The sequence below is a fragment of the Ylistrum balloti genome, unplaced genomic scaffold (genome assembly GCF_031769215.1).
Source record: "Ylistrum balloti isolate Yb309-2 unplaced genomic scaffold, AGI_CSIRO_Ybal_v1 Utg371032, whole genome shotgun sequence".
NCBI lineage: Eukaryota > Metazoa > Mollusca > Bivalvia > Pectinida > Pectinidae > Ylistrum > Ylistrum balloti.
In genome coordinates, this window is record NW_026782573.1 from 615,404 (window position 1) to 630,717 (window position 15,314).

Sequence of the window (15,314 nt, forward strand, 5' to 3'; positions counted from 1 at the left end):
GTTTATGATGTAACGACTACAGGACATCATTTGTAAATGTGATCTTATTTCATAGTGTTTCGTGTTCCGGCGATAGACCTCTATCACATCAAAAAGACGATGCATGACGGACAAAAGGGTGATACGTGACCGTCAAAACTGTGCTGAATGTCCGTAAAATTTTATTTTCATTTTGTTTTGGTTTAATTATTACCACAATTGCTTTGTTGTTGTAAGCCAAATGCCGAGAATGCAATGCCAAACTTGTTGGACATAGTATACGTGTTCGAATCTAGTGAATTATTTTACTAAATTTAAAAATAGAAATTTCATCTCTAAGACCAGATGTGAATGAATAAACACATTTAAGGTTAAAGACGGACCTCAACTCCTTGTCTATTGCAATAAATTTGTAACAACACAGAAAACATTACACAACATTTATTTATTATCTAGTTATTTCATAACTGTTGATACAATGGAATGTTCACATGTTCTTATTTATTTCTCATTAAGTAATAGCATGCATGAAAATATTAAGGGAGATTCATTTTTTTTTTCAATATAAAACTACTATTTCATCACAGTCTTAATTTAAATGGCTCCCATTTCAAAAAGTTCTTATGTTTTGTTCCTATATTTTTCTCGTATCCATATAAAGTAAAATCAGGATGGAATATTGAATTGAATTTCTCCAAGTCTCCAGAAGGAACAGATTCATAAGCAACAACGACTGCTTGTTCTCTTGACAAATCCTTGTCTGATTTTGTCATTGGCAATCGTTTCATCTCTTTAACAATGAAGTCTTTAAAACTGGATTTTGTTATGTTACTGTTCTTCTTGATCATATTGTAAGGAAAATCTGATAAGTGACTCAACACTCCTCGTATCTGCAGAACTTTCCATGCTCGCTCAAGCGCTTGCGGAAGAGACACACATTTAGGTTTGTGTATGATAACATCATAAGCTCTATTTACTGTCAGGGATATGGCCTCGTTTTCGTTTCCCTCGTTCATTTTAGAAATGTCAATAATTTCATCGAGGTGTTGCCTTCTGAGAATTTTCTCAATGTCCTCCTTGAAGGTTTCAATTTTTCCTATGACATCATATTGAAGGCTACACGGACGGCATGCGTCATACATGGGATACCAGTGGGGGTTCCGATTTGTTCCGGAGATTTCCGATTTGATCACGTGTTTGATAAATTCGGGAAATGTACTGTCGTGGCCACATTCCCTGGATTGTTTTGAAACATGCTGCCGGTGATTTTTCAAGATGGTTTTGCCATGACTTCCCCAGAACACAAAGTTATTAGTATAAAGTTTATCAACATAGCCAGAAAGCATCCGAGTGTAAGGATGTCGTACAAACATGAACTTTGTTGAATTCATCAACACTGCTAGCGCCTTGTCATATGGAATTGACACAAATGTGTTAAATGGAATCGTATGAGCGGCTGACGCTTTTATACTGAATGGATCCTTCACATGCCTGTGTCCATACACAATGTGAAGAACTTGTTTCAGAAAAGTTGAACCGACTTTCGGTATATCACAAAACACTAAGTTAGTTTTGACGTCATAAATCATATGTCTTTTCATTTGTGGTTCTGGCAGAGTTCCGGCGTAGTTCTTTCCTAGTGTTTGGCATTCTTTAAGCATGTTTTTTCTACGTTGAGATTGCACTGGATCAACGAAGGTGTTTTCAAGATAATTCGGCACCTGGAACAAACCAATAACAATATTTTAGTTGTGAAAGGGCAATTTTACACTTTCTGATACTGTATTACTGGTAAGGTTCACGGATCATAACTTTCGGGAGATTCTTTTAAAAATAATCGATTTAAAGTTGTGCAGATGAGAATTTCGCGATTCGGACGCAAAGGACATCGAATACACATGTGAAGCATTGTTTCACTGATACAATTTTCGCGATCACCTTAATTTAACGCGAAATAGTGAAAATACAATCACCGCAAAAATAACAGTCTATACGTTAATCTGATCCTGTAACGTGAAAAATAAATTACATATTTACACGAAAACCCATGAAAAAAATAATAGGAGGAAAAGACCAGGTGTTCCGGAAGAGTAAGCGCCTTATGCTTCATTGACGACACCCAACATGTATGCAAATTTTGGTCATTACAGGTAAAAATTGTGTGATCAAGGTATACAACCAAGGAAACAACATGCAAACTAATTAAACATATGGTAAACAATCACGTACCTCTCTTAATCTCTACACTACTTCATATTAATACTAATAATCAACGTTGATAGATGTGAATGGAATTTGTGCAATGAAAAATCACAAGAAATAACCAAACTATCTCGTTCATTTGTTTTTGGTATAGATTACTATTGAAATATTAACACAGACCCTAAAATTCACATATTCCAGAAACGTCACTGCTTCATCAATGTTTGGTTAATGTGAGTAAGTAGTGTCTCATTTTCAAATGAGAGCATACATATATCGGATATTCAACATTTTAGTCGATATAGTATCATTATACACGTACGTCCTGAAATGATGAAGGGTCGGATAGACAGCTTAACCATGATTAAAGAAGCAGTGATCTTCACAATTCTAGGTAAGTCGAAAAACATACTTACTTTCGTTGCTTCCTTGTTGGCAGTACTAGTTCCGCTGCAAGCGCAGTCTGCTGCGTCATTTTTCACATCAACAAAAGTTAAAGGTGCAACTGCAACTTAAATAAAATCAGATCATCAGCAAAGTACAGATATCAACTTCTATTGTAACTACAACATCCAAAACAATCTAAACGCTTGTTTGTTTGTTTATCGCCATTCTCAATACTGCAGGGATTTCAATCACTTTAGCTCTCTGCACCGCACTTCTGGAAAATTAAATGGCAAAACTGAAGGCACGTGCGAAGTAATTTAAATGGCTCCAGGAAAAAAACCTGACCAATCGTAGTCTTTTCATCTTTACTACAAGTTGTCGCACATGGAACCTTCAATTTTGCCATGATATGTCCCAGGGGTATAGAGAGTATTTTTAAACAAAGCTGTTATTTATAGAAAAGTACTTGCTATATGCAAGTCCTCTTGGAGAGGTATTTAATAAATACAGTTGACCGTTATAGAAAGATTTTTGTTCAATACAGGTGACCGTTATAGACAGGTATTTATTAAATACAGATGACCTTTGACATAACTTCATTCCTCACTAACAAACTGCATTAATCATTTTATCTTTACCTGCTGGCAATATGAACACCGCCATCTCATAAAACAGAGCAATATGTATATAAATAATATTTACGGGTGAGCTGACTTTGAGAGATTGCATAAAGCAAGAAATCTATGGGCCCTGTATCGCTCAGTTAGTTTACGACTGGCGGGAGACCTGTTCTTTTATAAACCGACAAATCACACCTAAAATAACACCTGACCTTGGAATTGACCTCATGTATATAGGAATATGCAGCTCAGTGAGCTCTGTCAGTTTCAAACCCTGATCTATAAAGATCTCTGGTGTTTAGTGACCTTTATATGAATTCCATGCCTGGATAGAATATGGCGGAATTTCCAGAAAAAATGAGTTTGACTGACGGATATTTACTCACCAAGTCTGTCTGATGGTGAATATAACTAACACATTCATTTTCAGACTCATGAACCAGTGCAATTAAAGACCCAAGTTTAAATGTAAGGTCACGTGCACCAAGCCAGATATATAAAATCTGACTATCAACCAAATTGGTAAGGAGTCTAACTAAATATTTGTATGATGTATCAAAACGAGCTCCTGGTTCAAATAAAAATCAGAAGTCCCCAAATGTTTAATGGGTTCTGGCATTGGCAAACCAGAGGCCAGAGATGATATTAAAGGCCAAAATTATTCTATTAGATTGATTAGTTGGACAGTCAAATGTTAGTTAAATTTTTACCCAAGGCAAAACAATTCAAACTTTAACTGATATTGGGTCGCAGATTCCCACAATTGCTAGGTCTAGATATGACTTACTCGATGATAAGCCTCTCATTAAGGACTTGGATACATTAGATCTTCAAGTTACAGTAGCAAATGGATCATCATTACCTTAGTCATATAGATTGTACTGTTATCTTACCGTTTTGTCCATGTTTGGATTTTAATATACTTATGCTAGTTGTACCTAATACTTCTCACAATTAAAATTGTCCTGTTATTGTTGGCACAAACATTATGAGGTTTGCTAGAGAGTTGTTATCTTCAGATGCAAACATTCCTCCTGAGTGGAAAATAGCTATCATTGGTATAAATACTGTTAATTTGGTACATTGTATAGGTAAGAAACCTGTACAGGTGACACCTTACTCGACAGTTGTTGTCAATGGAATAGTCCGAGGTGTGGATACAAATGTTGCTGACTTAGTCACTGAAAACTGTAACTGTACAAACCAACCTTACACTGTTTGCCCTCGAATTATCAAGGTCAAAGTTCAGGTGTCAAGTGTCAAGGTCCCGGTTATGTTGTGTAACGCTACCGGAAAGCCTATGAATATATGGCCTAAAATGTTTTTGTGTAATGTTTCTCAGGCTGAAGTTGTTGATAATTTAGCATCTGGTATTCATCAAATTTCATCTGAGCAGGCTGAAAGTCATTTATTAACTGAGTGGCTCAATGTTGTTGTTGATACTGATACTCTTACCGAGCCGCAATGGTTCACCAAGTGCTCGGAAACTGGAAACATGGTTTTTCAAGTGGTCATTTTGACTTAAGCATAAGATCGAACTTGTCAATGATCAACCCTTTAAACAACCGTGCAGGAAAATACCACCCGGTATGTACGAAGAAGTTCGTCAGCATGTAAAGATACATGTTAGATACAGGTGTCATCAGGGAGTCAAACAGTCCTTATTCCTCCAATGTCGTCTTGATTAGGAAAAAGGATGGCTCTCTGCGGTTTTGCATTGATTACCGAATGCTTAACTCGAGAACCCGTTAAGATGCATATATGTTGCCTCGATTTGACGATACTGTGGACTCATTAACTGGGTCAACGTATTTTAGCAAATATGATGATGTTGGTCACCAAGGAAAGGAAAAGACACTCTGGTTGGCTAGGCAGCGGTTTTACTGGCCGAGTTTGGAGAAAGATGTAAACGAAATAGTTGAAACCTGTGGCGGTTGTCAGAGACGCAAGACTCCAGTCAAACCTAAAGCAGGACTGGTTCCCATTCAAAGTTCTTGACCATTGGACATTGTTTGAGCGGTCAAAAGGTGGGTTTGAAAACATCTTGGTCATTACTGATCATTTCACTAGGTATGCCAAGGCAGTGTCGTGCCGAAGTCAGAAGGCATGTGACAGTTAAGGCGTTATATGAAATTTTCATCGCCTTCTACAGCTTTCCTGCGCGTATACATAGTGATTAGGGACGTAACTTTGAAAGCAAAGTAATCAAAGAGCTCTGCAAGCTTGCAGCAGTCTCTAAGTCTCGAACCACACAACAAAGTTGAATGGTTCTACAGAACTTTGTTAGCAATGTTCGGTACCTTAGAGCATGACCAGAAAGTTGACTGGAAATCTTAGGTAGCGCCTCTCGTTCAGGCCTACAATGCCACAAAGAATGACTCCGCCGGATATTCACCCCACTTCTTAATGTTTGGGTGGCACCCCGCCTGTCAGTTGACGCATTCTTTGGTACAGAACCTAGGAGTGAGGCAGCAGCAGAACCAACTTCATGTGTTGGTAAGCTCAGAGATAGGATGCCTATAAAGCTGCTCGAACAGAGGCATCCAAGAATTCTGCCCGCAACAAAGACAGGTATGATCGGTCCATACGGGTATCTCGGCTCAATTTTGGTGACTGTATACTGGTTAGATATGTCGGTCTCCAGGGAAAGCATAAATTAGCTGACAAATGGGAACAGGAACCCTATTAGAGGTTTGAAGATAACAGATAGTGATATTCCAGTCTACCAGGTGAAACTTGAATCCGGCAAAGGTGGCGTACGCACCCTGCACAGAAACGTGTTGTTGCCCTTTAATTCTATGCCTGTAGACGCTCCTGAGGAGGTAGCTGTTCCCAGAGCAAGACCCTCCGTTCCAGTTACAGCCGCGAATGAGAATTCATCGTCTGCTGATACCGACAGCAGTGACGACTATGCTCCTATTCCTCCTTCACGTCCAAAGAGGCGTTCCAGGGTCCAGAATGTAAAGCCAGCGGAGCCAGTCCGTGAGGTCATCACCCTGGATGATACTCAGCTCACGGTGAGTGATAGTTCTTCCTGTGAAACAGTTTTTGAAGAAACTGAGAATCTTGATATGTCCATACCGGAAGTCCGCCCGCCTTTTCCGGAAGTTGGGGCTACTGCACAGGGCACCTCACCGGTTCCACCGAGGCGCTCCACACGGAGCCTTAAACCTCCAGACAGGTTTGGTGAATAGACATATCATTCCCAACAGGTAGGGTGTAGTCCTGGTTACAAGGAAACGTCAGAGTAAATAAAGCAACTCGGACTGTCTATTCCATGTGCCAAACTGTTGCATTATTTTAGCATTTTGTTTGTGATTTTTATCCTTGGGTCTTTTCCTACATATACCAGCAGGTCGGGCTGTCCCCAACCACTGGATCGGGATCTTGATCCATGTCATTCATGGTCATTGATTTTTAATTAAATCTATATTTTACCTACTGCTGCTTACAACGAATTAACAGGGGTTTACCTTATTTCTCAGATTTGGTGCTAATACTACCTTTACTTGTGAAGGTAAGGGTATGATAATTAATGGAGTCTAGTATTCATTACTTATTCCATGGCTTCAGGGTGTAGTAATTTAGTTACAGGGTCTCTGCATGCCCAGGAACTTGTGACTGTGCTCTATGGAATGAATCCATGTCGTAGGTAGCACAACTGATGGTATATCTTCCATTTATTCTATTTAAGTTGGAATAAACTAGGATCTATGTATGGATAAAGAAATGCCAGGAGTCATTTTCCAAAGCAGGGGAATATGTTACCAGGTGTACGTAATTCTCTATGTCACCAGCGCGCGCGTAATTAGCACAAGCTGTGACAGGCTGTGAGAGTTTAGCATGCGCGTGTTACGAAGCACCTGTCCTCGGATTCCAGTCACGTCATTCCGCACCTGGCCAGCACTGTGTGCTTATGCACAAACTCCCCTGGTGAGTTTTGGTCCAATATGTAATAATGCGTTGTAGGTTAATTATAAGTAACTGTCTTATGTTATATGTAACTGTAATGCATGTACTGTGCATTGCAGGCTCTTGTGTTACCAGAAATAAAGTGCGGAACAAGAACCCCCGACGTCTTTGTCTTCTGTTAAATGGCCTTGCACATCTATTGAAATTCAAGCATGATGGCTTTCCCAACAACGAGTCACAATGCGTGAAAATGTGTAGTTGGGAGTTAAAGGGTGAACACTTATCAATTCAGTTTAGCATACTAGGTTACAACAAAGTGCAAACACTTAAAAACCAACATGTAAAGCTTAACTGTAAAAAAAAAGATACACACATTTATAGCACCTGAACATATACAGGTAGATAACAAACCCAAACGTAATCAAACATCAAACGATAAGACGGAAAGGATTGCCATTTCTCCCTGACCAACGTATTACTTTTGTTTCTAATTACATAGCCTTGTTTACTCTTGATCAATACAAAAGCATATACATGGACTTTACTACACGTCAGATTTACTGTAGAATGGCAAGTTTGTTGGCCATAAGGGATCGCCTTATACTTAAAGTTATTCAAGGAATTAAGGTGTTTCGGCTAGAATTTTTTACACAGATTTGTTTACTGAATTGTCGTCCCAAAATCGAATGTCCTGCGGATGGGCGTGGTGAAAATTAGCCCTTCACCTCTTATCACTTTATACATTATCGCAATTCACATTATAGAACGTTCACTCTCATCGCCAATTAGACGCAAAGGTGTATTACTGTTGTGGACACCAGTGTTCGTTACAATGACCTGAAGTCGATAAATGCTATCTTATGATAGGGAAAGATACAGATATACTATAAACTTACATTTTTTCGCGGTTATAAATTTTCGCGATACTAAATCGAACGCGATATTCAGGTAGTTAAGAGTAAACTATTGAAGGTTGAGTCCTGCTATGGGTAACTGTATAGTTATGTTTAGTATTTTCAATAAAAATAATGTACAGTACAATAGTCGCATGGTTTCGTTGTACTTAACTTAGGACTTACTTATTCCGTAATAACTCAAGCCTAGATCTTCTATTTTATGATATTCTTAATAATAAGGATGTAATGTTAGATTAAGATAAAAATCGAACCGACTCGCAAACAAACAACCTTCAGCTTTTCATAAAGATGCGTGCGATTACATTGTGTATGGTTTATCACTATTTAAAACTGCATTTGCGAATATTACGGATTGCAAATAAAGAGGAAAATTCGTGAAGTTATTACTTAAAAGTGATCACACGAACATTAAGAAGCATCCATTTAATGTTTACATATATAATTTATACAGAATGTGTGTCCGTACACTAAGGCTGGTTACGTGTGCCTCTTTGTAAACAAAACACTTATCTGATATATCTACAAGTGTCCAGCCTATATTTCAATTGCTTAACTAGGAAATAGACTTAGTTGTACTTTCATGTATTTAGAAAATTAATAAACCCTATCCCACACTTATTTATAAGTTATTTCCAAATGCATATCGCCAACGATAGAACAGCACAACGTGCATGCAAATGTGTGATAGATTATTTTTGCCCAACTTTCCAATCGTACGCCATCGTGCAGACATTGTACGCACATCACACATTGTATAACGTTGTGCAATTCCCCAACTGCATAATGCTTTACTGACGTGAATAGTAAATAAATCTTAAGTCAAAAGAATAAAGAGAAACAAGTAATCGGATAACACTGTACAAAAAGTACAAGGAAATTGATATCAAATATCAAATTTATCGTCAGATATCTATAGAACGATTCTCTTAATAAGTTCCCGTCTTCTTTTATATTTTCCTCCTAGATATTAGAGTTAAAAAAATCTACTTGTATTCTACTCACCTTCCGTATCTTCTTGGTCATTGTAATAGACACTAATTACACCCTGTAATACCAGCACTATCCCGGTCATAGTAATGAAAAAGAGTATTTTTTTAGTTGACATTTCGATGGACTTAACGGCAAGCAACTCAAGAGATGGTAGTCTTGGATATTTGGATTAGCGCTTCCAAAATGGCTGCTTTTCACGCATACTTTTCACATACACCTTGTTTGCCTGAAAAAAAAATCGCGCTTAGATATTGTCGTCGAGATCTGTCACAATGTCAGATTGTGAATGAATACATTTTTCGTCATGAAAATCTGAAAGTTACCTCTTGTTTCAATACTATTTTGATAAGAATGCTGTTCTATTTGGTATTCTTCCTGCCGGAGATTCCGTATGATCGTAACTCATGGAATTTCGAAAATACTCTTACTAAACAGTGTAGCCTAAGAATACCATTTGGGTTTTATTCCTCTTTCAAAATTCACAAATCCAAACAAAACTTAAAACGGAGTATACAATGTGGAAGAAATAACGACATATATTTTTGAAATCATCGTTAAATTATATCCTTATATGATTTGAGAATGCCGTCTTTTGTTTGACATATTTTATAGTTACAGTATTGCACAAAAGAGTATCAGAAAATTATGTGCGTAATTCACTGCTCCGTCAGAACTTAGAAAATATATACTTACTTATATCTGGAAAGTTAATCACATTTCCCTTGTTAGTCCCAAGAGACACAGCCTCCTTTCAGCGGTATGTGTCTTTCACACAATGGTTACTGTTCGAACTACTTACAGGATAACGTATGTGTACACATTTGATCGTATGAATAGATTTGGGTAGTAATATCACTGCCTGGGAACTGTCACGTCGAGTTAACAGTATGAATGTTTCCTTATGTGCTCTCTAGATCAATAGGATAATATGTATACCGTCGGGGATTGGCTGATATTTAAACTACATGCGACGGTAGGATGCCTTGTACTTACCTAGTCCCAAGTGAGCGAGCGAGACAGTGAGGAGTCAATGTTAATAAACGTCACACTTCGATCACTACAGTCAATAATGACATGCCCTAATTCCGCAATTTTTCATTGCACTACCTGTTTAATGTTCACATAATTCATAATGATTTTTTTTTCTTTTGAAAAAATTCGGCAATTCGTGAGAGAGAGAGAGAGAGAGAGAGAGAGAGAGAGAGAGAGAGAGAATTTAGAGAAGGGAGTACAGATAGTGGCTAGAGTGACTAAAGAGAGTGTATTGACTGTCTATGCCTCACCTGCCCTCTCTCACATTTCGGACCTGCTGTGTTGAAAACTGCTACTTAGACTTAATAGACCAAGTGAATCTGGGTTGGACTTTCAACGTCTTTATATTAGGTAACTCGACAGAGCTGCTCTCCTACACTTCGTCCTTTCGTTATCTGTATAACAGGTGGACAAATGTATCAAAACAAAACTTCACACTCCCCCAAACCCCCACCCCCACCCGCAACCCCACCCCCCACCCCCAACCGCAACCCCACCCCCTGACAAGCGCTACTTTGGGTACCACTTACACCCACTGGTACACTAGTTAACAACACTACAATGTATATTTGCATGTTGGCGATAGATGAAATACATTACAAAACGTATAGTAAAAAACATATGGAGTAGCTAACATACATACACGTATACATGTCCATCTGGAAAAAATGGTCGTACACATAAGGAACTGAGCTGCAATTTACCGTATTTTACCGTATCATCAACGCTTCTTCTTCTCACATTCTGCAATTCAGTTACACTATCAAAACACAGGTAATGTCGAGTGTTCTTTTTAGAAATCTACTTAACAATCACCAGTTAATGTAATATGCAATGCATACGACCACAATTTGGGTGACAGATTGATGGAATGCCACCTGTTTACCACCTTGGTTACCTCGTATGTTGTGGCATAAATTAGAAATTTATGGTAAATCACGTGTTTGACAATCAGATTACTCTCATCATTTATAGCTTAATAAAGTCACTTTTATTGTTCGTGTAGTGGGCTATATATATATATATATTGATACCAAAAGTGACCGGCGACCATATTGCTAACCCGGCAGATATCTAGCTGTATTTTATAGGGACCGAATAATTTTATATAGTAGTATATAATCTCATATACTACAATTTAGTCGAATGCACCACAAAAAATTTAAATGTAGCATGTAAATACCTTGCTCCTTGAAGTCCTATCTCCAAATTAGAATCATACAACAAGCATATTAGGCCAGTCCTGTAGGTATCGTGTCATGATGTTTAAAATGTAACATGCATGTTATGATCGATGCGATGGTAATGTGTATGCTGATCACGATATTCAAGTAACGAAAAATGAAACCTTACCCGAATCTCAGGCCAGACTTCACGATTTACAAATTATATTGCCCAACATGGAAATTCCACAATAAAACCACCATAATATTCCCCAATACGGGTTAGGTATTATTTCTCGGGTTACTTTGTTTTCGTTGAAATTTAATAGACAAACAGTCATACCTGCCAACATTTAAAAATCATTATCATTATTACTTCCTCCAAGAGCGAAGAGTTATACAAAAGACCACATATACAATTACATTGCATAAAATAACTCTGAGTTTGTACACACATATACACATAAGAAGCATTTAAATTGATTCAATGTAAACAATAGACACAGAATTTACGTACGCATAATATATATACTAACACGAAAAAGAAACGCCGGGTATACTAAATATACTACAAATGATTTATTGCTTGGTCTAGAATAATAAAAAATTATTTCATGAAATAAATACATTTGTGTTAGATGGTTACTTTATATATTCATGTATATATATATATGTATAATTGTCATAATCCTACAGATGTTCTTCACATTATAATGTTATGTAAGATGGCTCTTGCATGATTTTGTTATTTGGAATAAGATCTTGAACTCTGACCACCTGGTGACCATCTGTGACCGCGTCATATCTTCATATCTGCTGCTGTGATTACGTTTAATATCTTTCGAAGTCCCACCCATACCACACTCCCACATTTTGTCTTGAGCCAGCTTATATATCCATGTTTTTTTGGGTTTTTTTTTTTTTTTAAATTCAAACTTGTGTTTGTATGCCGATAATTTGTACCCCATCTTTTTGTTGTACATATAGACTGAAGTTTATGTCATTCAGATCTATATATTATATAACAACAGTGATTGATATTATGGTTGTATTTGAAATGTTCCTGTCATTTGATAAATGACCAGCCGATAATTTGTACCCCATCTTTTTGTTGTACATATAGACTGAAGTTAATGTCATTCAGATCTATATATTATATAACAACAGTGATTGATATTATGGTTGCATTTGAAATGTTCCTGTCATTTAATAAATGACCGTTTGACAACATTTCTTTTCACTGTTGTTGTTTTTTGTTTATAAGACATGTACAACAAATAACAAGCTGCAGTCTCTGAGCTGAGTTACCGTGCTAACACAAATGACATTCGGTCAGGTTGATGTGTTGTTCGCGGTCACTAGGTACACGTGTTTAAAATTACACAATACCTGACCTCCGCGCTCCGTGCGAGGCACGTGCTAAAATACAAGAATCCCGTGCAGGGGAAGGTCATTGAGTTCGCCAATGGAAATTTTCATTTCATTTCAGTAATAATTACCATAACTTTAGTATGCAAATACAGTACCTACACCCATCTTGGTATCCCAACAACAAAAGATTCAAAAGAAAAACAATCCCGCCCTCCCTACGATCCATGAGCAATCACGGCAGGAACGCAGAGTGATCTCCCTTCCTCTTACCTTTATGGCTGCCGACGAGTGCGGAGGTGTCTGAGCTAAGTGCTTTTCTTACTCCTTCTCTTCGTACTGCCATTGTCGTTTGAGTATATTGTTACTCTATTAGTAGTCTATAAACCCATCTCCCAACTTATAATGTGAAATTAAGTATTGTCATTTGTTTATTTTGACCGTATTTCCGGCCGTTTTTTCCTCCACGTATTCGAGTGCGTGACTATTTGTCTCGTTGCTCGGATTTGCGTGAAGTTGGAATTTGTTTTCTTGCTGCTTTGTCGGCCGTGTTGTACGACCGTTTTATTTATGCAGTGCAATCTTGCTGCGTACGGTAGGTTTTATGCTCTCGTTCGTAGTTTTTTGATTGTTAGAAAACTTTTTGTCCTTGTTTTCATTGTTACAATTTTTTATTGTTTCGATGATGGATAATAGTGCCGGGTTTACGTCGGAGGTCAGCGCATGGATGTTCCTATTTCTATAGATAATGGGAACCCCATGATACCTGTCCCATTTGCCGACATTGCAGCCAGACCTCGCTATGTGAACTTTGTTTGCACATGGAGTCTGCTGCTTAGGCTCCCATGCCTTTCCAGCTAACTTTCCGCCGGAAGAGGGATTCGTCCTCTTGTTCCGGTTAGAGAAGTAAGCTTTTTAAGACCTCCTCCTCAGGTTCTGAACCAGAGCGTTCCTGCTGGGGGTGCTCTCGTTCCACCGAGCTCCGCCCTTCAGCAGGAGGTGGCTCCCCTGTCCAGGTGCGTCCTGGATTAGGGGGGGGGGCAGCCCGACCCTGACTCGGCGCAGTCAAGGGTCGAATTGGCCGGTAGCTCTCGGTAGCCGGCGGTGTTACCGTCGGAAAGGGACTTCCGGTCGAGATCTCTGATTCCTTCAGGGACCTCGGTGCGCAAGGTGGCGTCGTTGGTGGGGGCCGCTTTGACTCCGGAACTGTGCCTTCGGGTATAGGGTCAGGGGCCACAGACTTTTTGTCAGGATTGTCTGTGGCTACGGGGATTAGTGACACTTGAGTTCACTAATCCTGGTGTCAGCGCGGGGTCTGTTTTCCCACCCTCACAGGCTTCTGGCTCTGGGACTTTCCGTCCCAGTCCAGATTTCCCAGTGCAGGGTTTCCCAGGGGGTTTTCCCCCAAGGGTTTGGGGCTTCAGGCTAGGAGTCTGGTTTCCGGTCTCCCTTTCCCCCGGGCTCAGGGAGTAGGGGCGCCTGCGGGCACTTATTCCTAGGTCGCCCAGGCCAACCTGCGGATGGTTTTGGGTACCAACAGTTACTCAGCAGTTACGGGCTTAGCCCGTACATGTCTGGGTTTCCACCTGGTGGGAGTGGCGGTTCATCCTGGTCCTTTGGACAGGGTGTCCAGCCCCAGACTCAGGCAGGCCATCTTGGCCAGTTCTGGGGTCACTTCCGGCCCACTGGACCGTTCCCATTCCCTCAGGAGTTTGGGTTTTTACCCCTGGGTCTTCACTCGTGGAACCCATATGGGTTGGTCTCTCCTCTAGGAGATGTTATAGCAGTGCGGAATCCCCCCAATGTTCTGCTACTTCGGGGGCCTTGTTGGCCGGTCCTATAAAGGTTTGCCAGACCTTAAGGACTTCCGCCTCCAGCGCAGACCCGTCGGTCTCCTGTTCCCAGGGGTCGGCTTCGGGTCTCCTACCCAAGCCTACAGCTACGGCTGTTGGTTGCGCTGCGTCTAAACGCCATATAGAGGAGTTCCCCTCTGCGGAGATGGCTCCTCTGGCGGCCCCTGTTCCTCCCAAGGGGACTTCGGTCTCTATTGAGGAGAAGATGGACATCGAGGGTGCGGGCTCGGCAGAGGAAGACGATGTCATTCATCTTTCTCCTGGGCCAAGGGGGTTCACAAGGGGAAGATGGCCCTGAGACTGCTGAAGCCGAGGCTCAGCATGTGCTTTCGGGAATGCGGGTCCTCCGGGCCAACATCTCCCGGATTCTCAGGGCGGAGGTTTGCCCACATCCTCAGCATCGTCGGCGCCTGAATCCACCATCCTTCTGGGTTCCCTGGTGGCTCCTCGGGCTTCCGTTCGCTCAGATCGGTCTCTGCCAGAAGGCAATATCATGTCTTCGGTTCTGGCCACGGCCCGGGCTCCGGTTTTAGAGAAGGATTCCTTCTCTACCCGCGCTCCCGGGTTTGTCGGTCTGCAGCTCAGTGTTGGTGAATTGTCGGAGGCTTCAGCTTCCGACTATGCCACACATGACGGGCAGTTGGCCTCTCAACCAGCACAGCTAGAGTTGAGACAGCTGGCTGCCTGGCCCGGCAAATCAGTGGACCAGGTGGTGCTCGATCCCAAAGAGCACCACAGGATGAGAGAGAATGTTGCACCTCTCCATCCAAGTTCTGTCATACATAGACTTCCTGAAAGTTTGTCTATACAGGGTATCCGATTTGCCTGAGTGTCGGTCATCCGAGACAGAACAGCCGACATAGGAGGACTCGGTCGCCTCAGCACTTCAGG

At 40.3% G+C, this 15,314-nt stretch overlaps 1 protein-coding gene across 1 annotated transcript; it reads right to left on the reverse strand.

Moving 5' to 3' along the window:
• Window positions 1–560: 560 nt before the first annotated feature.
• Window positions 561–9,122, reverse strand: LOC132560202 (carbohydrate sulfotransferase 13-like). Its single transcript, XM_060224855.1, has 5 exons — window positions 9,020–9,122; window positions 6,120–6,222; window positions 4,644–4,708; window positions 2,598–2,692; window positions 561–1,700 (listed from the first exon to the last, which is right to left on the reverse strand). The coding sequence occupies exons 1-5, from the start codon at window positions 9,120–9,122 to the stop codon at window positions 561–563; spliced, it is 1,506 nt and encodes a 501-aa protein (XP_060080838.1).
• Window positions 9,123–15,314: the final 6,192 nt, after the last annotated feature.

Excerpts from the sequence above, each read along its gene's own strand:
- LOC132560202 (XM_060224855.1), bottom strand. The coding sequence starts at position 9,122 with ATGTCAACTAAAAAAATACTCTTTTTCATTACTATGACCGGGATAGTG. Across the intron at positions 4,709-6,119 it reads CCTGGAACGCCTCTTTGGAC|TCAAAATGACCACTTGAAAA; the intron begins GTGAAGGAGGAA and ends CTTATGCTTAAG. Across the intron at positions 1,701-2,597 it reads CCAACAAGGAAGCAACGAAA|GTGCCGAATTATCTTGAAAA; the intron begins GTAAGTATGTTT and ends GGTTTGTTCCAG.